Source organism: Rhinichthys klamathensis, unplaced genomic scaffold (assembly GCF_029890125.1).
Source record: "Rhinichthys klamathensis goyatoka isolate OS25496 unplaced genomic scaffold, OSU_Roscu_1.1 h1tg000035l_1, whole genome shotgun sequence".
Classification (NCBI taxonomy): Eukaryota; Metazoa; Chordata; class Actinopteri; order Cypriniformes; family Leuciscidae; genus Rhinichthys; species Rhinichthys klamathensis.
Genome location: NW_026606583.1, coordinates 5252815 through 5277380, shown reverse-complemented (window position 1 = coordinate 5277380; position 24566 = coordinate 5252815). Strand labels below are relative to the sequence as shown.

Below are 24566 nucleotides of genomic sequence, written 5' to 3'. Positions count from 1 at the left end.
GAGAAATTTAATTCGTGGTATAGATACGCACTTTCATGAGATCGCGTTGGCATTTTGCCTCCTCTTGTTGCACTGATAATTTGCACTTGATGTAAAACAGCTTCAAAGTGGTGATTGAAGAACAGAGTGAATTTAATCAGTTACTGTATATAATATTTTACAAAAATTTTGTTTTATTGATGTCAACTCTCACACATGACCTTCAGATTACTTCTGCAAACATCAATGTTAGGCTGCCACGGTACCTAGGCCAACAGAAAAGATGCAAAATAAATTAAAGTCTAAAATGTACCAGCAAAGCATATTATAGTTCAGATCAGGACTTCCCAACCAGGGCTTTGTGGTTCTGTAGGAGTTCATGATGGAAGTTCTATAAGTTCATGAGGTCATGAACTGGCTGAACTAAATGCATATAATTAAAACTGAACAAAAAAAATCAGTTGCTTTCATTATTTAATCATTATATTTATTGAAATGTTAATGTTGATAGGGTTGGGAAGCCCTGATTTAGATGATTTAGAACTTACCAGAAACGATCACTCAGCCAGCATGACATGTTTTATAAAAGCTTGGAGAAAGAACATAAAATTAATTTCAATGAGAAACGTCAAGTCATTCATTTTGTCAGTAGAGGGAAGTCTTGAGTAACTGTATCTTACCCTCATAGTTGATACAACCATTTGTGTCCTCTTGCCCTGCCAGCAACTGATCCACTTCACCCTCAGACAGCCTCTCACCTGAAATTCAAACAGTGTTCCAATGAGCAAAATTATACATTTTTAGTTGTCAATGTTTTCAACATTTGACTACACTGTTCAATGTTGGTCAAATATATGAATTTGGCATATTTTTCCTCCATAACATCATACCCAAAGTAGCAAGCACATGGCGGAGTTCAGCCCCCATGACTGTTCCATTGCCTTCTTTGTCAAAGACCCGAAGGCCCTCAACAAAATCTTCAGATGTACCCCTTTCAGTAGACTTTGAAACTTGTTGAAACATAGGCAGGAAAGTCTCAAAGTCGATCAGTTTGGATTCCATCTCTGAACAACACAATTTAAATAAAGCAATTAGTAGGTTCTTAGATTTTATTTGACAATCTGAGAATTTTTTTTTTTAATTGGATAGTTCACACAAACAAATCCAAACATTAGACCCCATTTACTTTCATTGTATTTATTTACCAATAAATACATAAAGAAAATATCATCCTTTGGGTTCCAAAGAAGAACGAAAGACAACAAGACAATGATTGTGACCTATTCCTTTAATAGCTTCAATAGCACAATTGCAAAAAGTAAATGTTATATTTATAGTCCTTTGTCACCTCTTTCTCTTTTGTGTTAAGGTAAAATATTACATTCCTGCGGTTGGAATGGCATTTTGACTTTTAGTGAGCCATTATGACAAGGATCTCAGTATTCAGAGAATGACTTGCAAACGTCAGAGAGAATTTGTCTTCTGTAAATGATAATCTTTGACATTTGTGACACCCAACACCTCTTTGTAATCTCTGTGACAGAAGTGTGTTAGGTCTTTCCCTTTGTTTGCTCATGAATGATCCCATAGGATGCAGGGAAGCTTGTGTAATTTTATATAGATCATGACATGCACCTTGTACAATGCCCTGAAAAGTCACACAGCTGTATTTTTTCCATTGTGGGTCTACCTTCAGGCTTTGGTTTTCCTAGAACATTCAAGACTTCAGCGTTAGTTGGGTTCTGGCCCAAAGCTCTCATCACATCCCCACACTGAGCTAGTGATATCTTCATCTCCCCTGAGGGAGTCCTGGCAAACAACAGGAACGCTTCTTTGAACTCTGTATAAATGCAAAATAACAACAAATTAGTTCATTTAAAATTAAGTTGATCAGATTACCTTTTTAGGCTGTTTCTTACCTTCAAGTTGTTCAGCACTGAGATTACCCTGAAACACAGAACAAGAGATTTCTTTTTTAGGTTTTTATATAGGCATTTATGTGCATCATCAGTAATAGACATTGCAAATACATTCATTGCTGATCTATATAATGCATATATATTAGTGTCATGCAGTAAGTTAAAACTCTGGCAGTTGTTCTGTCATTGTTTTTCCTGGCACCAAGAATAATCTCCCCTCAAAGTTCACAGTCTGTTTATGAGATCATATCATCCATATCTGTCTCCCTAGGGAGTCTAACTTAGGAAGTGTATTAGGAAGAGTGGGACAACCCCCGCAGCGAGTGTGTGTAGATCCATGTAAAGAACATCTGCTGGAATCCTGCCATGAAGCATATATTGTATACAAGTATTATTGTACAGGTCATGTCCAGCAATTACAACTGCTTTTCAAAATTGAAAGAAATGTTCCAGCAATGAAAACATGGGATTCATTAAATATTTATTAATTAATATTTATGACCTTTTAAATGAGATATGTGTATTGCACCATATTTGTCATGATTCTGCCATCATGTCCGTGATTCTCTTAGTATTGCGGCAGGATCATGACAGACCCATGTTCTGTGTGCAAGCACATGGCCTTGTGTTTTGGTCATGTGCTTGTGTTGTCTCGTCTCTTAACCCCGCCCCCTTGTTATCCTGATTTAGTCATTATTGCTTTATCTGTGTCACCTGTCATGTCATGATTAGTCTCCCTATTTTATCCCCTTGTGTTTGCTGTCTTGTGTCGGTTCATTGCCAAATGTTACCTGTGAGTACTTTGTGGAGATTATTGTCATTGTGAGCATTTATTAGAATTATTGTGAAGTCATAGTTTAGTCTTGTCAGCCTAATGTCCTGTCTGTGTTTCGCCCCCTCGTGGGTTTTGTTTTCTCTTTTTGTTCATAATAAACCGTGTGCTGTGACTACTGTCTGCGATTGGGTTCATTCCCTTCTTCACCCTTCCAACATCATAACAATATTAGTTATCGGCCTGGGTTTTTATAAATATATTGGATATTTATTTACGTTCCACCTTTTTAAAGATCATCAGCACTAACTTGAAGAGACAGTGAATTAGGTGTGCATGAGTTAGTTCTTGTGCTCAGCTTTTATTAATCTAGCTGTATATTATATTGCTTTGCCTTAAATGGTTAGTTCACCCAAAAATTCACAAATTCTGTCTTAATTACTCACCCTCATGTCCTTCCAAACCCGTAAGACTCTTGTACATCTTTGGAACCCAAATGAAGATATTTTGAATGAAATCTGAGACATGCCTGTCTCTCCACTGTCAGTCTATGCAACTACCACTTTGATGCATCAAAACCCAGATAGCATGGTGACATTGATACAATGTTGAGTTTTGATCTAAACCATCATTTTGGTTGAGATTGACATTTCAATCTTTAAAGTGTGCTGGATCAGCATTGAAATTTTGATGAAAGCCAACAGCACACATGGGTGGAGACAGTGACATTGAACTAACAGTGATTTGTAGTTGATGAGCACAAGATCATTCAGGCGTATCTCTGCAGAACACTAGTGGGTGTTTCTCGATCAGTGGGGCGTTTTCAAACCACAATGGGCATTTTCAACCGCTTTACCCGATTTGCTGTAATCCACTGTGGGCTTGGTTTAGGGGTGGGCCTTCATGATTTTAGCAAGTCTGTTGAAAAATGGTTGAAAAACATTTACCTGTATTGTAGTTTGAAATTGGCCACTGATTGGTAAACGCCCCTTTTTGTCTTTGCATGTGCACTTTTCAATAGTCTAATGCTTCCTCATTAGAGAGAAAACAGGTGCATCCTATACAGACCTCTTGTTTGTTGAATCACCTGACTTACATGACTTCTCTAGCACAGTTTCAAACAATGGTGCATCTACCTTATTTCTCTGTTCCTTTGTTTTGCATGCTTATTTGCGTTTGATTTGTGTTGTTACTCACTGTAATTAGATTACAAAGTTATTAAAGTGTTTGAATAAAGCATCTATTTTTCTACATTCTTAAAAAATGCATCTTGCTTTAGTAAAGTTTATTAGGAATTTCCTGAATAAAGTTATGTCATTTAACAGATTTCTTAAGGTGCAAGAGACATAAACAGGAGCAAGAATGTTAACATAGCCCATGTCTTGTATCGGTCAGTGCTTGCATGCAGAACACATTGCTCCTTTAGTAGGAGTGAAGGCAGATGAAGATGGACATTTAAAAAAGCACCCTCCTGATAATGCTGACATTGATCATACATTGAGTTGTTGTCGACAGCATAATCACCTGACCTGGGACTTGATGATATCCTGTATCTTATCACTGCTTAATCAGGTAATCATTCATATTCCTGAATCTGTATCAAATTTGAGAAATAACTGATTTCCATTCAGTTTAGCTTGTTTCCACTGAAACACAATAACAAAAAAACATCTAGTGTTTATTAAGAAACTGACTGACATGGCTATTTTGTGATATTTAAAGAGATTGGGGTCTACATAAGGTGAATCTGCAGCTTTAAAGAGATAGTTCAGCCTGAAATTAAAATTATGTCATCATTTATTTACCCTCAAGTTGTTCCAAACCTGTATGAATGTCTTTCTTCTGCTGCACACAAAAGAAGATAGAGTGAATAATGTCGGTAACCAGACAGTTGATGTTAGCCATTGACTTCCATGGTAATTATTTCCTACTATGGAAATCAATGGCCACCGTCAACTTTCTGGTTACCTACATTCTTTAAAATATCTTATTTTGTGTACAAAAGAAGAAAGAAACTCATACAGGTTTGGAACAACTTGAGGGTGAGTAAATGATTACAGAATTTTCATTTCGGGCTGAACTATCTCTTTAAATAAATTTTCATTGAAAAAAACTAAGATCTTTTTTATTCTACAAGATCAAAAAGTGTTATTTGAATGCTGTAGTTTCACAGAAAATGAACTGAGATATTTAATGGCTATAGCTCAGAGGTGTTTGTTCCTCTTCATGAAGAGTTTAGCTCCAGCACCTGGAAGTGTTTATTGATCTGATGACCTTGATTAACTGCCTCAGGTGTGTTTAATTAGGGCTGGAGATAAATCCAACACCCCTGCTAGTGCTTTCTTTTGATATTAAAGCATTCATAGAAATAAATAAACAGAATTTTACGATACTACAATCGTAGTTAGAATATTTTGTTTTCAGTGACTTTAAAAAAAAAAGTTCAAAAAGAATCATATTGTGTTTAGTATATTAACATTATTGAATGTGACTGTATGTATGACAACTGAATTGATTCGTTCTTAACATCATGCTTTCTTTTTCAGATTCCAGAGAACTCAAAGGAAAAGAGGCAGTAGTCTGATGATGCAAGACAGATTTTTAAAAACCTGAAAAAACCTACCTGGACCTGTAGTTATGATGACATCAGACTTCTGAAGCCAATTTTATTTTTAAAGGTTGAAATGCTTTTGTCCTATTTCTCCCCCTTTCTTTAAAAAAAATGATATTTTAATATATTTGTTGTCATTGATTGATTGAATAAAATAAATTGACTCAACTGCTGGAAAGGTGTCATTTATATTTGAAAAGGTTTTCAACAAATTTTGAAATGGTCAGGAATTTGTTGACGCACCATTGACGTGTGATTGAAATATTAATGCTGTTTCAACATTAATTGGTACATCAGATGGCAACATTGTTTGACATTCCTTTTCAGTCTTTCAACAAAATGTATTTAGAATCAACATCACATTGTAACATTGATCAAACCATAGTACCAAAGTTTAATTTTTGTTAATTTCAGTGTTAATTCAACAGCAGTGATTTAGATTCAACATCATAGTGTAACGTTGATTCAACAATATTACCATTGATTATTTTAGTTAATTTCAATATTGATTCAGCATCAGTGATATAGAATCAATCATAGTGTAACGTTGATTCAACAATATTACCATTGATTATTTTTGTTAATTTCAGAGCTGATTCAACAGCAGTGATGTAGATTCAACATCATAGTGTAATGTTGATTCAACAATATTACCATTGATTATTTTTGTTAATTTCAATATTGATTCAACAGCAGTGATGTATAATCAATCATAGTGTAACGTTGATTCAATAGCATTACCATTGATTTTTTGTTCAACATAGTTTCAACATTAACTGAGGGTGCAAAAGTGATGTTGATAAAATATCACTTTGTAATGTTGAATCAATACTATTACCGTTGATTTTTGGTTGAATTCCCAACATTATTTCAACATTAACTGAGGGTGCAAAAGTGATGTTGATAAAATATCACTTTGTAATGTTGAATCAATACTATTACCGTTGATTTTTGGTTGAATTCCCAACATTATTTCAACATTAACTGAGGGTGCAAAAGTGATGTTGATAAAATATCACTTTGTAATGTTGAATCAATACTATTACCATTGATTTTTGGTTGAATTCCCAACATTTTTTCAACATTAACTGAGGGTGCAAGAGTGATACTAAAGCAACATTACTTTGTAACGTTAATTCAATGCAATTAGCGTTGACGCATCAACACTGAGTCAACATTGTTTCAATGATTACATGCTATCTGGGAAAGTTCATAAAGAGATCATAAAACCAATCCATATGAATTTAACAGTTAAGTCCAAATTTTCTGAAGAGACTCGATCGCTTTATATGTTGAACAGATTTAATTCAGGCTTTTAATCACATATAAACATTCATCAACGCAAACATCAGTTATGGTAAACGGAAACTCAAGCATGTACGTTTGACGTAAGAGAACCAATGAGGTTCATTCTTGTGTTACCCAGCACGTTTGTGTTACCCAGCAGCACGTTTGAGCTTCAGCAAAAAACAATGAGGTTCATTCTTGTGTTACGCAGCACGTTTGAGCTTCAGCAAGAACCGATGAGGTTCATTCTTGTGTTACGCAGCACGTTTGAGCTTCAGCAAGAACCGATGAGGTTCATTCTTGTGTTACGCAGCACGTTTGAGCTTCAGCAAGAACCAATGAGGTTCATTCTCGTGTTACGCAGCACGTTTGAGCTTCAGCAAGAACCAATGAGGTTCATTCTCGTGTTACGCAGCACGTTTGAGCTTCAGCAAGAACCGATGAGGTTCATTCTTGTGTTACGCAGCACGTTTGAGCTTCAGCAAGAACCGATGAGGTTCATTCTTGTGTTACGCAGCACGTTTGAGCTTCAGCAAAAAACAATGAGGTTCATTCTCGTGTTACGCAGCACGTTTGAGTTTCAGCAAGAACCGATGAGGTTCATTCTTGTGTTACGCAACACGTTTGAGCTTCAGCAAGAACCGATGAGGTTCATTCTTGTGTTACGCAGCACGTTTGAGCTTCAGCAAAAAACAATGAGGTTCATTCTCGTGTTACGCAGCACGTTTGAGCTTCAGCAAGAACCGATGAGGTTCATTCTTGTGTTACGCAACACGTTTGAGCTTCAGCAAGAACCGATGAGGTTCATTCTTGTGTTACGCAGCACGTTTGAGCTTCAGCAAGAACCGATGAGGTTCATTCTTGTGTTACGCAACACGTTTGAGCTTCAGCAAGAACCAATGAGGTTCATTCTCGTGTTACGCAACACGTTTGAGCTTCAGCAAGAACCGATGAGGTTCATTCTTGTGTTACGCAGCACGTTTGAGCTTCAGCAAGAACCGATGAGGTTCATTCTTGTGTTACGCAACACGTTTGAGCTTCAGCAAGAACCAATGAGGTTCATTCTCGTGTTAAGCAACACGTTTGAGCTTCAGCAAGAACCAATGAGGTTCATTCTCGTGTTACGCAACACGTTTGAGCTTCAGCAAGAACCAATGAGGTTCATTCTCGTGTTACTCAACACGTTTGAGCTTCAGCAAGAACCAAAGAGGTTCATTCTCGTGTTACGCAGCACGTTTGAGTTTCAGCAAGAACCGATGAGGTTCATTCTTGTGTTACGCAACACGTTTGAGCTTCAGCAAGAACCGATGAGGTTCATTCTTATGTTACGCAACGCGTTTGAGCTTCAGCAAGAACCGATGAGGTTCATTCTCGTGTTACGCAACACGTTTAAGCTTCAGCAAGAACCGATAAGGTTCATTCTTGTGTTACGCAACACGTTTGAGCTTCAGCAAGAACCGATGAGGTTCATTCTTGTGTTACGCAACGTGTTTCAGCTTCAGCAAAAAACGATGAGGTTCATTCTCGTGTTACGCAACACGTTTGAGCTTCAGCAAGAACCGATTAGGTTCATTCTCGTGTTACGCAACACGTTTGAGTTTCAGCAAGAACCGATGAGGTTCATTCTTGTGTTACGCAACACGTTTGAGCTTCAGCAAGAACCGATGAGGTTCATTCTCGTGTTACGCAACACGTTTGAGCTTCAGCAAGAACCAATGAGGTTCATTCTTGTCTTACGCAACACGTTTGAGCTTCAGCAAGAACCGATGAGGTTCATTCTTGTGTTACGCAACACGTTTGAGCTTCAGCAAGAACCGATGAGGTTCATTCTTGTGTTACGCAACACGTTTGAGCTTCAGCAAGAACCGATGAGGTTCATTCTTGTGTTACGCAACACGTTTGAGCTTCAGCAAGAACCAATGAGGTTCATTCTCGTGTTACGCAACATGTTTGAGCTTCGGCAAGAACCGATGAGGTTCATTCTTGTGTTACGCAACACGTTTGAGCTTCAGCAAGAACCGATCAGGTTCATTCTCGTGTTACGCAGCACGTTTGAGCTTCAGCAAAAACCGATGAGGTTCATTCTCATGTTACGCAGCACGTTTGAGCTTCAGCAAGAACCGATGAGGTTCATTCTCGTGTTACGCAGCACGTTTGAGCTTCAGCAAGAACCGATGAGGTTCATTCTCGTGTTACGCAGCACGTTTGAGCTTCAGCAAGAACCGATGAGGTTCATTCTCGTGTTACGCAACATGTTTGAGCTTCAGCAAGAACCGATGAGGTTCATTCTCGTGTTACGCAACACGTTTGAGCTTCAGCAAGAACCAATGAGGTTCATTCTTGTGTTACGCAACACGTTTGAGCTTCAGCAAGAACCAATGAGGTTCATTCTCGTGTTACGCAACACGTTTGAGCTTCAGCAAGAACCAATGAGGTTCATTCTCGTGTTACGCAACACGTTTGAGCTTCAGCAAGAACCAATGAGGTTCATTCTCGTGTTACTCAACACGTTTGAGCTTCAGCAAGAACCAAAGAGGTTCATTCTCGTGTTACGCAGCACGTTTGAGTTTCAGCAAGAACCGATGAGGTTCATTCTTGTGTTACGCAACACGTTTGAGCTTCAGCAAGAACCGATGAGGTTCATTCTTATGTTACGCAGCACGTTTGAGCTTCAGCAAGAACCGATGAAGTTCATTCTCGTGTTACGCAGCACGTTTGAGCTTCAGCAAGAACCGATGAGGTTCATTCTCGTGTTACGCAACATGTTTGAGCTTCAGCAAGAACCGATGAGGTTCATTCTCGTGTTACGCAACACGTTTGAGCTTCAGCAAGAACCGATAAGGTTCATTCTTGTGTTACGCAACACGTTAGAGTTTCAGCAAGAACCGATGAGGTTCATTCTTGTGTTACGCAACACGTTTGAGCTTCAGCAAGAACCGATTAGGTTCATTCTCGTGTTACGCAACACGTTTGAGCTTCAGCAAGAACCGATTAGGTTCATTCTCGTGTTACGCAACACGTTTGAGTTTCAGCAAGAACCGATGAGGTTCATTCTTGTGTTACGCAACACGTTTGAGCTTCAGCAAGAACCGATGAGGTTCATTCTCGTGTTACGCAACACGTTTGAGCTTCAGCAAGAACCGATGAGGTTCATTCTTGTGTTACGCAACACGTTTGAGCTTCAGCAAGAACCGATGAGGTTCATTCTTGTGTTACGCAACACGTTTGAGCTTCAGCAAGAACCGATGAGGTTCATTCTTGTGTTACGCAACACGTTTGAGCTTCAGCAAGAACCGATGAGGTTCATTCTTGTGTTACGCAACACGTTTGAGCTTCAGCAAGAACCAATGAGGTTCATTCTCGTGTTACGCAACATGTTTGAGCTTCGGCAAGAACCGATGAGGTTCATTCTTGTGTTACGCAACACGTTTGAGCTTCAGCAAGAACCGATCAGGTTCATTCTCATGTTACGCAGCACGTTTGAGCTTCAGCAAAAACCGATGAGGTTCATTCTCATGTTACGCAGCACGTTTGAGCTTCAGCAAGAACCGATGAGGTTCATTCTCGTGTTACGCAGCACGTTTGAGCTTCAGCAAAAACCGATGAGGTTCATTCTCATGTTACGCAGCACGTTTGAGCTTCAGCAAGAACCGATGAGGTTCATTCTCGTGTTACGCAGCACGTTTGAGCTTCAGCAAGAACCGATGAGGTTCGTTCTCGTGTTACGCAACATGTTTGAGCTTCGGCAAGAACCGATGAGGTTCATTCTTGTGTTACGCAGCACGTTTGAGCTTCAGCAAGAACCGATGAGGTTCATTCTCGTGTTACGCAACATGTTTGAGCTTCGGCAAGAACCGATGAGGTTCATTCTTGTGTTACGCAACACGTTTGAGCTTCAGCAAGAACCGATCAGGTTCATTCTCGTGTTACGCAGCACGTTTGAGCTTTAGCAAGAACCGATGAGGTTCATTCTTGTGTTACGCAGCACGTTTGAGCTTCTGCAAGAACCAATGAGGTTCATTCTCGTGTTACGCAGCACGTTTGAGCTTCAGCAAGAACCGATGAGGTTCATTCTTGTGTTACGCAAGACGTTTGAGCTTCAGCAAGAACCAATGAGGTTAATTCTCGTGTTACGCAACACGTTTGAGCTTCAGCAAGAACCGATGAGGTTCATTCTTGTGTTACGCAACACGTTTGAGCTTCAGCAAGAACCAATGAGGTTCATTCTCGTGTTACGCAGCACGTTTGAGCTTCTGCAAGAACCAATGAGGTTCATTCTCGTGTTACGCAAGACGTTTGAGCTTCAGCAAGAACCAATGAGGTTCATTCTCGTGTTACGCAACACGTTTGAGCTTCAGCAAGAACCGATGAGGTTCATTCTTGTGTTACGCAACACGTTTGAGCTTCAGCAAGAACCAATGAGGTTCATTCTCGTGTTACGCAGCACGTTTGAGTTTCAGCAAGAACCAATGAGGTTCATTCTCGTGTTACGCAACACGTTTGAGCTTCAGCAAGAACCGATGAGGTTAATTCTCGTGTTACGCAGCACGTTTGAGCTTCAGCAAGAACCGATGAGGTTCATTCTTGTGTTACGCAGCACGTTTGAGCTTCAGCAAGAACCGATGAGGTTCATTCTTGTGTTACGCAGCACGTTTGAGCTTCTGCAGGAACCAATAATAATAATAATAATAATAATAATTCATTACATTTATATAGCGCTTTTCTCAGCACTCAAAGCGCTTCACATGGAAGGGGGAATCTCCTCAACCACCACCAATGTGCAGCATCCACTTGGATGATGCGACGGCAGCCATAGTGCGCTAGAACGCTGACCACACACCAGCTTACTGGTGGAGAGGAGACAGAGTGATGAAGCCAATCAGTGTATATATATATGGGGATGATTAGGAGGCCATGATGGACAGAGGCCAATGGGCAAATTTGGCCAGGATGCCGGGGTTACACCCCTACTCTTTCCGAATACATCCTGGGATTTTTAATGACCACAGAGAGTCAGGGCCTCGGTTTAACGTCTCATCCGAAGGACGGTGCTCTTTGACAGTATAGTGTCCCCGTCACTATACTGGGGCGTTAGGACCCACACAGACCACAGGGTGAGCACCCCCTGCTGGCCTCACTAACACCTCTTCCAGCAGCAACCTGGTTTTCTCAGAAGGTCTCCCATCCAGGTACTAACCAGGCTCAGCCCTGCTTAGCTTCAATGGGCAACCAGTCTTGGGCTACAGGGTGATATGGCTGCTGATAATGAGGTTCATTCTTGTGTTACGCAGCACGTTTGAGCTTCAGCAAGAACCAATGAGGTTCATTCTTGTGTTACGCAGCACGTTTGAGCTTCTGCAAGAACCGATGAGGTTCATTCTCGTGTTACGCAACACGTTTGAGCTTCTGCAAGAACCAATGAGGTTCATTCTTGTGTTACGCAGCACGTTTGAGCTTCAGCAAGAACCGATGAGGTTCATTCTCGTGTTACGCAGCACGTTTGAGCTTCTGCAAGAACCAATGAGGTTCATTCTCGTGTTACGCAACATGTTTGAGCTTCAGCAAGAACCGATGAGGTTCATTCTTGTGTTACGCAGCACGTTTGAGCTTCTGCAAGAACCGATGAGGTTCATTCTCGTGTTACGCAACACGTTTGAGCTTCAGCAAGAACCGATGAGGTTCATTCTTGTGTTACGCAACACGTTTGAGCTTCAGCAAGAACCAATGAGGTTCATTCTTGTGTTACGCAACACGTTTGAGCTTCAGCAAGAACCAATGAGGTTCATTCTCGTGTTACGCAACACGTTTGAGCTTCAGCAAGAACCGATGAGGTTCATTCTTGTGTTACGCAACACGTTTGAGCTTCAGCAAGAACCGATGAGGTTCATTCTTGTGTTACGCAACACGTTTGAGCTTCAGCAAGAACCAATGAGGTTCTTTCTCGTGTTACGCAACACGTTTGAGCTTCAGCAAGAACCGATGAGGTTCATTCTTGTGTTACGCAACACGTTTGAGCTTCAGCAAGAACCAATGTGGTGCATTCTTCAGCAAGAACCGATGAGGTTCATTCTTGTGTTACGCAACACGTTTGAGCTTCAGCAAGAACCAATGAGGTTCATTCTCGTGTTACGCAACACGTTTGAGCTTCAGCAAGAACCGATAAGATTCATTCTTGTGTTACGCAACACGTTTGAGCTTCAGCAAGAACCAATGAGGTTCATTCTTGTGTTACGCAAGACGTTTGAGCTTCAGCAAGAACCAATGAGGTTCATTCTCGTGTTACGCAACACGTTTGAGCTTCAGCAAGAACCGATGAGGTTCATTCTTGTGTTACTCAACACGTTTGAGCTTCAGCAAGAACCAATGAGGTTAATTCTCGTGTTACGCAACACGTTTGAGCTTCAGCAAGAACCAATGAGGTTCATTCTCGTGTTACGCAACACGTTTGAGCTTCAGCAAGAACCAATGAGGTTCATTCTCGTGTTACGCAACACGTTTGAGCTTCAGCAAGAACCGATGAGGTTCATTCTTGTGTTACTCAACACGTTTGAGCTTCAGCAAAAAACAATGAGGTTCATTCTTGTTACGCAGCACGTTTGAGTTTCAGCAAGAACCGATGAGGTTCATTCTTGTGTTACGCAACACGTTTGAGCTTCAGCAAGAACCAATGAGGTTCATTCTCGTGTTACGCAACACGTTTGAGCTTCAGCAAGAACCAATGAGGTTCATTCTCGTGTTACTCAACACGTTTTAGCTTCAGCAAAAAACAATGAGGTTCATTCTTGTTACGCAGCATGTTTGAGCTTCAGCAAGAACCGATGAGGTTCATTCTTGTGTTACTCAACACGTTTGAGCTTCAGCAAGAACCAATGAGGTTCATTCTCGTGTTACGCATCACGTTTGAGCTTCAGCAAGAACCGATGAGGTTCATTCTCGTGTTACGCAACACGTTTGAGCTTCAGCAAGAACCTATGAGGTTCATTCTCGTGTTACGCAACACGTTTGAGCTTCAGCAAGAACCGATGAGGTTCATTCTTGTGTTACTCAACACGTTTGAGCTTCAGCAAAAAACAATGAGGTTCATTCTTGTTACGCAGCACGTTTAAGTTTCAGCAAGAACCGATGAGGTTCATTCTTGTGTTACGCAGCAAGTTTGAGCTTCAGCAAGAACCGATGAGGTTCATTCTTGTGTTACGCAACACGTTTGAGCTTCAGCAAGGACCAATGAGGTTCATTCTCGTGTTACGCAACACGTTTGAGCTTCAGCAAGAACCAATGAGGTTCATTCTCGTGTTACGCAGCACGTTTGAGCTTCAGCAAGGACCAATGAGGTTCATTCTCGTGTTACGCAACACGTTTGAGCTTCAGCAAGAACCAATGAGGTTCATTCTCGTGTTACGCAGCACGTTTGAGCTTCAGCAAGAACCGATAAGGTTCATTCTTGTGTTACGCAACACGTTTGAGCTTCAGCAAGAACCAATGAGGTTCATTCTCGTGTTACGCAACACGTTTGAGCTTTAGCAAGAACCAATGAGGTTCATTCTCGTGTTACGCAGCACGTTTGAGCTTCAGCAAGAACCAATGAGGTTTCGTTCTCGTGTTACGCAACACGTTTGAGCTTCAGCAAGAACCAATGAGGTTCATTCTCGTGTTACGCAACACGTTTGAGCTTCAGCAAGAACCGATGAGGTTCATTCTTGTGTTACGCAGCACGTTTGAGCTTCAGCAAGAACCAATGAGGTTTATTCTAGTGTTACGCAACACGTTTGAGCTTCAGCAAGAACCGATGAGGTTCATTCTTGTGTTACGCAACACGTTTGAGCTTCAGCAAGAACCAATGAGGTTCATTCTCGTGTTACGCAACACGTTTGAGCTTCAGCAAGAACCGATGAGGTTCATTCTTGTGTTACGCAACACGTTTGAGCTTCAGCAAGAACCGATGAGGTTCATTCTCGTGTTACGCAGCACGTTTGAGCTTCAGCAAGAACCGATGAGGTTCATTCTCGTGTTACGCAACACGTTTGAGCTTCAGCAAGAACCGATGAGGTCCATTCTTGTGTTACGCAACACGTTTGAGCTTCAGCAAGAACCAATGAGGTTCATTCTCGTGTTACGCAGCACGTTTGAGCTTCAGCAAGAACCAATGAGGTTCATTCTCGTGGTTCATTCTCGTGTTACGCAACACGTTTGAGCTTCAGCAAGAACCAATGAGGTTCATTCTCGTGGTTCATTCTCGTGTTACTCAACACGTTTGAGCTTCAGCAAGAACCGATGAGGTTCCCTGCGGCTCACCACTGCCCCCTAGCGTCACCCGCCAGTATACGCAGGTTTAAGTGATGTTAAAATAGACATCTATAATAAATGGTAACCAACAATACATAATAAAACAAGAATAACAGTATACATATGAGTGTAGGGTTGAGGGTTTAGAAACGATCAAAACGATCAAAAAGAACATTCGGGGTGATGACCGATTAAAATTACTTTTACAGGGAGAAACATTCTTATATATACGATTTACAGGCCACAGTGTACCCGGGGTTGAATGAAAAAATTGATTTTGAGGTTCATTCTTGTGTTACGCAGCACGTTTGAGCTTCTGCAAGAACCAATGAGGTTCATTCTCGTGTTACGCAACACGTTTGAGCTTCAGCAAGAACCAATGAGGTTCATTCTCGTGTTACGCAACACGTTTGAGCTTCAGCAAGAACCGATGAGGTTCATTCTTGTGTTACGCAACACGTTTGAGCTTCAGCAAGAACCAATGAGGTTCATTCTCGTGTTACGCAGCACGTTTGAGTTTCAGCAAGAACCAATGAGGTTCATTCTTGTGTTACGCAGCACGTTTGAGTTTCAGCAAGAACCGATGAGGTTCATTCTCGTGTTACGCAACACGTTTGAGCTTCAGCAAGAACCGATGAGGTTCATTCTCGTGTTACGCAGCACGTTTGAGCTTCAGCAAGAACCGATGAGGTTCATTCTCGTGTTACGCAGCACGTTTGAGCTTCAGCAAGAACCAATGAGGTTTCGTTCTCGTGTTACGCAACACGTTTGAGCTTCAGCAAGAACCGATGAGGTTCATTCTCGTGTTACGCAGCACGTTTGAGCTTCAGCAAGAACCGATGAGGTTCATTCTTGTGTTACGCAGCACGTTTGAGCTTCAGCAAGAACCGATGAGGTTCATTCTTGTGTTACGCAACACGTTTGAGCTTCAGCAAGAACCGATGAGGTTCATTCTCGTGTTACGCAGCACGTTTGAGCTTCAGCAAGAACCGATGAGGTTCATTCTCGTGTAACGCAGCACGTTTGAGCTTCAGCAAGAACCAATGAGGTTCATTCTCGTGTTACGCAACACGTTTGAGCTTCAGCAAGAACCGATGAGGTTCATTCTTGTGTTACGCAACACGTTTGAGCTTCAGCAAGAACCAATGAGGTTCATTCTAGTGTTACGCAGCACGTTTGAGCTTCAGCAAGAACCGATGAGGTTCATTCTCGTGTTACGCAGCACGTTTGAGCTTCAGCAAGAACCGATGAGGTTCATTCTCGTGTTACGCAGCACGTTTGAGCTTCAGCAAGAACCAATGAGGTTCATTCTCATGTTACGCAACACGTTTGAGCTTCAGCAAGAACCGATGAGGTTCATTCTCGTGTTACGCAGCACGTTTGAGCTTCAGCAAGAACCGATGAGGTTCATTCTCGTGTTACGCAACACGTTTGAGCTTCAGCAAGAACCGATGAGGTTCATTCTCGTGTTACGCAGCACGTTTGAGCTTCAGCAAGAACCAATGAGGTTCATTCTCGTGTTACGCAACACGTTTGAGCTTCAGCAAGAACCAATGAGGTTTATTCTCGTGTTACGCAACACGTTTGAGCTTCAGCAAGAACCGATGAGGTTCATTCTCGTGTTACGCAACACGTTTGAGCTTCAGCAAGAACCGATGAGGTTCATTCTCGTGTTACGCAACACGTTTGAGCTTCAGCAAGAACCAATGAGGTTCATTCTCGTGTTACGCAGCACGTTTGAGCTTCAGCAAGAACCAATGAGGTTCATTCTCGTGTTACGCAACACGTTTGAGCTTCAGCAAGAACCAATGAGGTTCATTCTCGTGTTACGCAACACGTTTGAGCTTCAGCAAGAACCGATGAGGTTCATTCTTGTGTTACGCAACACGTTTGAGCTTCAGCAAGAACCAATGAGGTTCCCTGCGGCTCACCACTGCCCCCTAGCGTCACCCGCCAGTATACGCAGGTTTAAGTGATGTTAAAATAGACATCTATAATAAATGGTAACCAACAATACATAATAAAACAAGAATAACAGTATACATATGAGTGTAGGGTTGAGGGTTTAGAAACGATCAAAACGATCAAAAAGAACATTCGGGGTGATGACCGATTAAAATTACTTTTACAGGGAGAAACATTCTTATATATACGATTTACAGGCCACAGTGTACCCGGGGTTGAATGAAAAAATTGATTTCAGTCCTTTTTTGTGATAATTTTTTCTGTATATAAATTTGTTTTTGGATTCAATTTGCAATGTAGCCACCTAGTTGACTCTCTGTATGTGTATATTATTTTGGCATGCTTCATAACTCACCATGTCACAGGTGTAATGCTCTAATTAGCACACACAAAAGGGGAAATAGTTTGTTAGGAAAGCACACCCTGAAGAAGGCTGTTCTTCAAAATATCTTCCTTTGTGTTCAGCAGAGGAAAGAAACTCATACAGGTTTGCAACTTGAGGGTGAGTAAATGATGACAGAATTTACATTTTTGGGTGGAGTATCCCTTTAAAATATCTTTGTTTGTTTTCAGCAGAAGAAAGAAACTCATATGGGTTTGGAACAACATGAGAGTGAGTAAATGAGGACAGAATTTTAATTTTTGGGTGAACTATCCCTTTAAGTGAAATAATCATAATCCATTTCATTATATTGTTTTCAATTCAAGCTAATTTTACACAAATTACAAGTACCCTCAGTTAAGGTGTAATTTCAACAATTTAATGCACATGAAAATGAGGCTGTGTAAAGACTTACATTCTTTACAATGGCATGCTACTGAGTTTGTTTCCTGTTCCGTTAATTATCTTCCTCTGTGTATTTAAAGGGATACTCCACCCAAAAATGATCATTACTCCACCCATTCTGTCATCATTTACTCACCCTCAAGTTGTTGCAAACCTGTATGAGTTTCTTTCCTCTGCTGAACACAAAGGAAGATATTTTGAAGAACGATTGGAACCAAACAGTTGTTTGGCACCATTGATTGTCCATAACGAACATCATGTTCAAGCATAAGGGTGTCCATCAGTGCACGTGGCACCAGGACTCCCTAGGCCGTAGGTCGATGATCGACTTTGTGGTTGTTTCATCTGACCTGCGTATATCTTGGACACTCGGGTGAAGAGAGGGGCGGAGCTGTCAACTGATCACCACCTGGTGGTGAGTTGGATCCGATCGCGGGGTGGAAGCTGGACAGACTCGGCAGACCCAAGCGTACTGTAAGGGTCTGCTGGGAACGTTTGGCCGAGTCTCCTGTCAGAGAGATCTTCAACTCCCACCTCCGGCAGAGCCTCGACTGGATCCCGAGGGAGGCTGGAGATATTGAGTCCGAGTGGACCATGTTCTCAACCTCCATTGTCGAAGTGGCCGCTCGGAGCTGTGGCCGTAAGGTCTCCGGTGCCTGTCGAGGCGGCAATCCCCGAACCCGGTGGTGGACACCGGAAGTAAAGGATGCCGTCAAGCTGAAGAAGGAGTCCTATCGGGCCTGGTTGGCTTGTGGGACTCCTGAGGCAGCTGACAGGTACCGGCAGGCCAAGCGGATTGCAGCCCGGGTGGTTGTGGAGGCAAAAACTCGGGCCTGGGAGGAGTTGGGTGAGGCCATGGAGAAGGACTATCGGCTGGCCTCGAAGAGATTCTGGCAAACTGTCCGGCGCCTCAGGAGAGGGAAGCAGTGCCCTACCAACGCTGTTTACAGTGGAGGTGGGCAGCTGTTGACCTCAACTGGGGATGTCGTCGGATGGTGGAAAGAATACTTCGAGGATCTCCTCAATCCCGCCATCACGTCTTCCATTGAGGAAGCAGAGGCTGAGGGCTCAGAGGTGGACTCGTCCATCACCCTAGCTGAAGTCACCGAGGTAGTCAAGAAACTCCTTGGTGGCAAGGCACTAGGGGTGGATGAGATCCGCCCTGAGTACCTCAAGTCTTTGGATGTTGTGGGGCTGTCTTGGCTGACACGCCTCTGCAGCATCGCGTGGCGGTTGGGGACAGTGCCTCTGGGATGGCAGACCAGGGTGGTGGTCCCTCTTTTTAAGAAAGGGGACCGGAGGGTGTGTTCCAACTACAGGGGGATCACACTTCTCAGCCTCCCTGGGAAAGTCTATGCCAGGGTACTGGAGAGGAGAATACGGCCGATGGTGGAACCTCGGATTCAGAAGGAACAGTGCGGTTTTCGTCCAGGCCGTGGAACACTGGACCAGCTCTATACCCTCTACAGAGTGCTGGAGGGTTCATGGGAGTTTGCCCAACCAATCCACATATGCTTTGTGGATTTGGAGAAGGAGGGTGTCAGGTTTGGGGACCACACGATTTCGTCTCTGCTCTTTGCGGATGATGTTGTCGTGTTGGCCCCTTCAGACCAGGACCTTCAGCATGCACTGGGACGGTTTGCAGCCGAGTGTGAAGCGGTTGGGATAAGAATCAGCACCTCCAAATCCGAGGCCATGGTCCTCAGTCGGAAAAGGGTGGCTTGCCCACCTCAGGTTGGTGGAGAGTTCCTGCCTCAAGTAGAGGAGTTTAAGTATCTTGGGGTTTTGTTCACGAGTGAGGGAAGGATGGAACGGGAGATTGACAGACGGATCGGTGCAGCTTCTGCAGTAATGCAGTCGATGTACCGGTCTGTCGTGGTGAAGAAGGAGCTGAGCCGCAAGGCGAAGCTCTTGATTTACCGGTCAATCTACGTTCCTACTCTCACCTATGGTCATGGGCTTTGGGTCATGACCGAAAGGACAAGATCCCGGATACAGGCGGCCGAAATCAGCTTTCTTCGCAGGGTGGCTGGGCTATCCCTTAGAGAAAGGGTGAGAAGCTCGGTCACTCGGGAGGAGCTCAGAGTAGAGCCGCTGCTCCTCCACATCGAGAGGGGTCAGCTGAGGTGGCTCTGGCATCTGTTCCAGATGCCTCCTCGACGCCTTCCCGGGGAGGTGTTCCGGGCTCTACAGTGCTTCGCCTTCAGAGAATATAGTTCCCAGTATTTATACGGTTAAAATATGTCTGTCTCTCATGTGACTTTGTTTTTTGTACACTCTGTGACTATACAAATCACAACATGTAAATAGGAACATTTGCGTTATTTTGTCACTTATTTGGATTAGTATGCTAGCTGCAACCATTTACATCCAGTCTTTGTGCTAAGCTAGTCTAGCGGTGGGTGCGTCAAACAGACTTATAGCACGCACGGAGATGAAAAAGGTATGTATGGACTTATCTAACTCTGGAGGATAAGGTGAATGGGCTCTATGCACGGCAGTATTTCCGGTGAAGGTCTAAGGATGCTGGATTACTTCCGCCGATCGTAGAGTCCAATGCTATATCGAGAATTTATATTGGTTTTTATACTCTATTGCTATACTAAAGAAACGTTAGTCACAAAAACAGACAAAACAGACACCCCTCATGTTGTTTATGCTTCTTTGTTTATTATATTAAATAAACATAACTATATATAAAATTACATCTAAACGTTTTAAAGTTTCGTTTCAAAGACGAGAGGACAGTACATTTTGAAGACTCTGTCATAATCCCGTTTTCCTCGGTTTTCCTCCGCTTTAAATCTCCCCAACCGGAAACGCAAGAGCATCCTTGCATCAAACGCGGAAGTTATGCGTGCATATAGCCCATTGGCTAAAGTCCCAAAAAGTCGGAGTGTTCCTTTTACAACACAAGCCTCGAATCGCGGCTTCATCTGGCACGCCCATTTTTTCTCGACACAAGCTCCGATGCCTCGGTTCAAATGTCACATCACTAGCTGTGACGTACAGTAAATGTAAAAGTCTTTATGATTGACTTCTTTAGAGCTGATCACCCGCACCTGCACTACTGAGGGATGGAGTAGGCTGAGTGTGCCTTATTACAGCGCCTGCTTTCAGGACAACAGCACAGATCAGGAAGACACTGGACACAGAGTAAAAGCCTTGAAGAAATCGTATTTGATATTAAATGAACGTAACTAAATGCTATGGATTATTGCACTTCTGGATGGGTTTTACAATCCTGTTTAATGTTGCTGTATTGTGGAAAGTGAAGTGTGTGTTTTTTTTTGTTTTGTTTTTTCACCACCAGCATCACCAAACATAAATATGATCTGGTTTTTGAATGTTTTTTAAACAGGTTTCCTGAACACTTCCCCTTCCCCTAGGTGTGAGAAATGGCACTTGGTTTGATATTTTATCGGATACAATGTCATCCATATTTAAGCGTGGCTTAAGTGTCCGAATACATTTTTTTGTGTCTAACCTGTTTTGTTATGCTTTGTATGTGACACCTGTGGCTACATGTTCAATATTCATTGTTTGCATTAAGTTATCAATATGAGCTCAGTATTAAGAATTATACTGTTCAGCTCACTATGCAAATCATGATGTGGATAAGGAAGGTTTAACTACTGCCCTAAGCAATTATGTTACAGGAAGAATTTAAATATTGCAAAAAAAATTACAGTCACATCACCTTTAAAGAAAAAGTTAATTTATTACTTTAGATTAGATCAAATGGATTCTCCAAGATGAATCAAGTGGTATCCAAACTTGATATTTTCCATTTTACTGTGGAAGCGAGAGTACTTTGCCATGGTGAAGTTGATATACACCGTTGGGTACGGCGTGTCCATTGGTTCTCTCTGTATTGCGGTCTTCATCTTCTGCATCTTCAGGTAATAACTTTAAACATTCACTTCTTGCTTCAGTGCCTTTACTCTTTCACTGTTCTGCTACATGCTGGAATTCAATTCTGGTGAAGTTTTTTTTTATATATATATATTATTTTTGCTTCAAGGAATGCTGATATCACGTAATAGTGTCGCATTTTCATTAATCCAACAGAAAGCTTCTGTGTACACGGACCTACATCCACCTCAACCTCTTCTCCACATTCATCCTGAGGGCTTTGGCTGTGTTTGTAAAAGATGCTGTGTTATTCGCCGACGAGACAATCAATCACTGCACAGTCTCCACTGTACATTACACCGACGAAATGACTGATAAGATCAATGCAAAATAAATGCCATAGCATAAATCAGGTCATCTGATCTTCTATAACTGAATGCTGTATTTCATCTGCCAGGTTTTGTGCAAGGCTGTGGTGACGTTCTTCCAGTACTGTGTGTTATCAAATTTCTATTGGCTGCTCGTTGAGGGACTTTATCTCCAGACACTGTTAGTTTTCACCTTCGCCCGCAAGGGAACATTCTTCTGGTGGTATACTCTTATTGGGTGGGGTAAAACCACATTACATTACAGGAAGCATATTTTACACACAAACCACTGATTATAGTATAACTTATTCTGAAGTGTTCGTTGATTCTTACAGGGACTCCATCTGTCACAGTAATCATCTGGACATTCCTCAAGCAGAAATATAATGAGATTATTGCGGAGTACATTTGGATCTTATGTACTTAAGTGTATCATAAACGCCTGTGTTTATATGTGTTGGTAGGTGCTGGGATGACATGGACAGTGGCTACTGGTGGATCATCAAAATTCCCATTTTGCTTTCTGTATTTGTAAGTTTGTGCAGAAAACAATGAAACACTCCCAGTTTAATATTCAGTAAATATTCAGTTTGACACTTAAGGGGTTAAAGAGCAATTTGATTTCTACCTGATATAATCTATAAAAAAAACATTTTTGTCTAGGCTATAAATTAACGTATTTGGGCTGATTCAGTGATATTAAACCAATGTTGTGGCAAAAAATCATTAACCAACCAATATAACTGCGTAAGAGACATTCTGAGACAAACGGTCTTTTAAAATGATTTATTTTTGCAAGAATAGGTTCAGTCTGACACACAGAAGTTACGCTGCATGAGAGTGACACCGACAGGAAGAGATGGAGACAGCCTTTATACTCTTTTCAAGGTTCTTCCTTATAAGTTGTGTCCAGATAAGGTCCTTTCTGCTGTTCAGTTTCTACACAAGGACAGAAGTGATACTGAAATAAACTGGCCAAATCTGACCGTCCCTTAGGTCAGAGGTCCTGTCCCATATGTTCCTGAAACGTCACGCACAAGCACGTACACATGTATATTTTTACTCATTGGCTCAAACTACCTAGTAATCTTCACTACTAGTCAGTGTAAGATTAAATTTTCTACAACACCAATTAATTTAGATGTTACAATTTTTCAGTGTCTTACCACAAAAATTACACTTGAACATCATACTTCTTAGACTTATTGACTATAAATCAAAATAATAAAAATGTTTGTACTTTTAAACTTTACAGGTGAACTTTGTAGTGTTTGTTAAAGGTACAATATGCAGGATTTTTGCAGTAAAATATCCAAAAACCACTAGGCCAATGTTATATATTTTGTTTAGTTGATTACTTACAATATCCCAAATGTTTCCAACTATTTGTAAATCGTGAGAAAATTGCGATTTTAACCAAGGAAACGGGGCGTGTGAGCAGGGGTGAGGAGTCGCCAGTCAATGGCGTCATATCCGCGTTACCCCCGGTTTCCGCCAGGTTTGACCTCGTACTGCAATAGTAACCAAGGCGACAGACGTTGACAACTGGGTTATACCGGTTATGCCCGTTATGCCTAGAAGGACGCTCACGCTGTTGTTGTTTTGTTCAAACATTTTGGACCATGGCAAGCAGACTTTGAGACAAAAAGAGGACTAAAACGAAGATCAACATCTTTCGAGATGCCGAGAGCTCCACGCCCGCGACTAACTTCGACTTGATAGAGACGCGAGTGTTGCATGTTACTTTATTAGACAGGTGAGCAAATGTACATAAAACTAATCAATGTTATGTAGTTCAACATGATGAAAAGTTAGAATATGATCTGTATGTTATTCTAATGTTGATCTAGCTTACTGTCTCATACAGCCAACAAACAACCTAACTAACAACATTCCACCCACAAATGCCGTTTAGTGAGATAGTGTAACTGTTAGAGCAAGTGAAACAGCGCTGCGTTACCTCAAGTTTCATTCGTCTGATAAACTGACCTGTGTGAGTATTAATTCAGCACTGCTCCCCATATATATATATATATATACACTGATTGGCTTCATCACTCTGTCTCCTCTCCACCAGTAAGCTGGTGTGTGGTGGGCGTTCTGGCGCACTATGGCTGCCGTCGCATCATCCAGGTGGATGCTGCACATTGGTGGTGGTTGAGGAGATTCCCCCTTCCATGTGAAGCACAGTGCTGAATGAGTGCCTAGAAAAGCGCTATATAAATGTAATGAATTATTATTATTATTATTATTACTAGCGTGTAGTTCCGTAGAATGAAATGTCCTTATTCCTTTATACCGGCGGGACTCGTGTGGCGCTGGTATACGTCTAGCAATCGCGCCCTGCTTCATACCACAGTCATGTTAAAAACATCAATGTATTCACTCATCCATAAAAGATCCATCAGCTTGACGACAAGATCCATAATTCCGTTTAATGCGGAATATACGTCATTAATATACGCCTTTGTTATTGTAAGAGCTTAGCGACCCCTGGTGGCGAAAAATCCTGCATATTGTACCTTTAATATAAGCAGGATGATAGTTGTGAAGACAAAAACCCCAGAATCAAATGGAGGAGAAAGGCGGCTTTACATATGAGATTTATTAACCCTCTGGGGTTTAAGGTGTTTTTGGGGTCCTTGAGATCTTTTGACATGCCCTGACATTTGTGCTTTTTTCAGTTGCTTATAAACATATTAATGTCACAGGTGTAATTACACTCTATTTAGCACAAACA

General features: G+C 41.8%; 2 protein-coding genes across 2 annotated transcripts in view; one reads left to right on the top strand and one right to left on the bottom strand.

Moving 5' to 3' along the window:
- Window positions 1–150: 150 nt before the first annotated feature.
- Window positions 151–24566, bottom strand: part of zgc:163073 (uncharacterized protein LOC100037358 homolog) — a 93763-nt gene continuing 69347 nt past the window's right edge. Inside the window, exons 2-7 of the mRNA XM_056245988.1 lie at window positions 1899–1926; window positions 1670–1819; window positions 870–1043; window positions 660–737; window positions 528–568; window positions 151–245 (exon numbers count right to left, since the gene is read on the bottom strand). Coding sequence (XP_056101963.1) covers window positions 537–568; window positions 660–737; window positions 870–1043; window positions 1670–1819; window positions 1899–1926 — 462 coding nt within the window. The 3' untranslated portion in view covers window positions 151–245; window positions 528–536. The remainder of the gene's footprint in view (window positions 246–527; window positions 569–659; window positions 738–869; window positions 1044–1669; window positions 1820–1898; window positions 1927–24566) is intronic.
- On the top strand, window positions 21327–23830 carry LOC130080576 (pituitary adenylate cyclase-activating polypeptide type I receptor-like). The gene is made up of 6 exons (XM_056245989.1): window positions 21327–21505; window positions 21675–21807; window positions 21916–22069; window positions 22162–22228; window positions 22291–22357; window positions 23082–23830. Exons 1-6 carry the CDS (start codon window positions 21423–21425, stop codon window positions 23178–23180), a joined length of 603 nt encoding a protein of 200 aa, XP_056101964.1. The 5' UTR covers window positions 21327–21422; the 3' UTR covers window positions 23181–23830.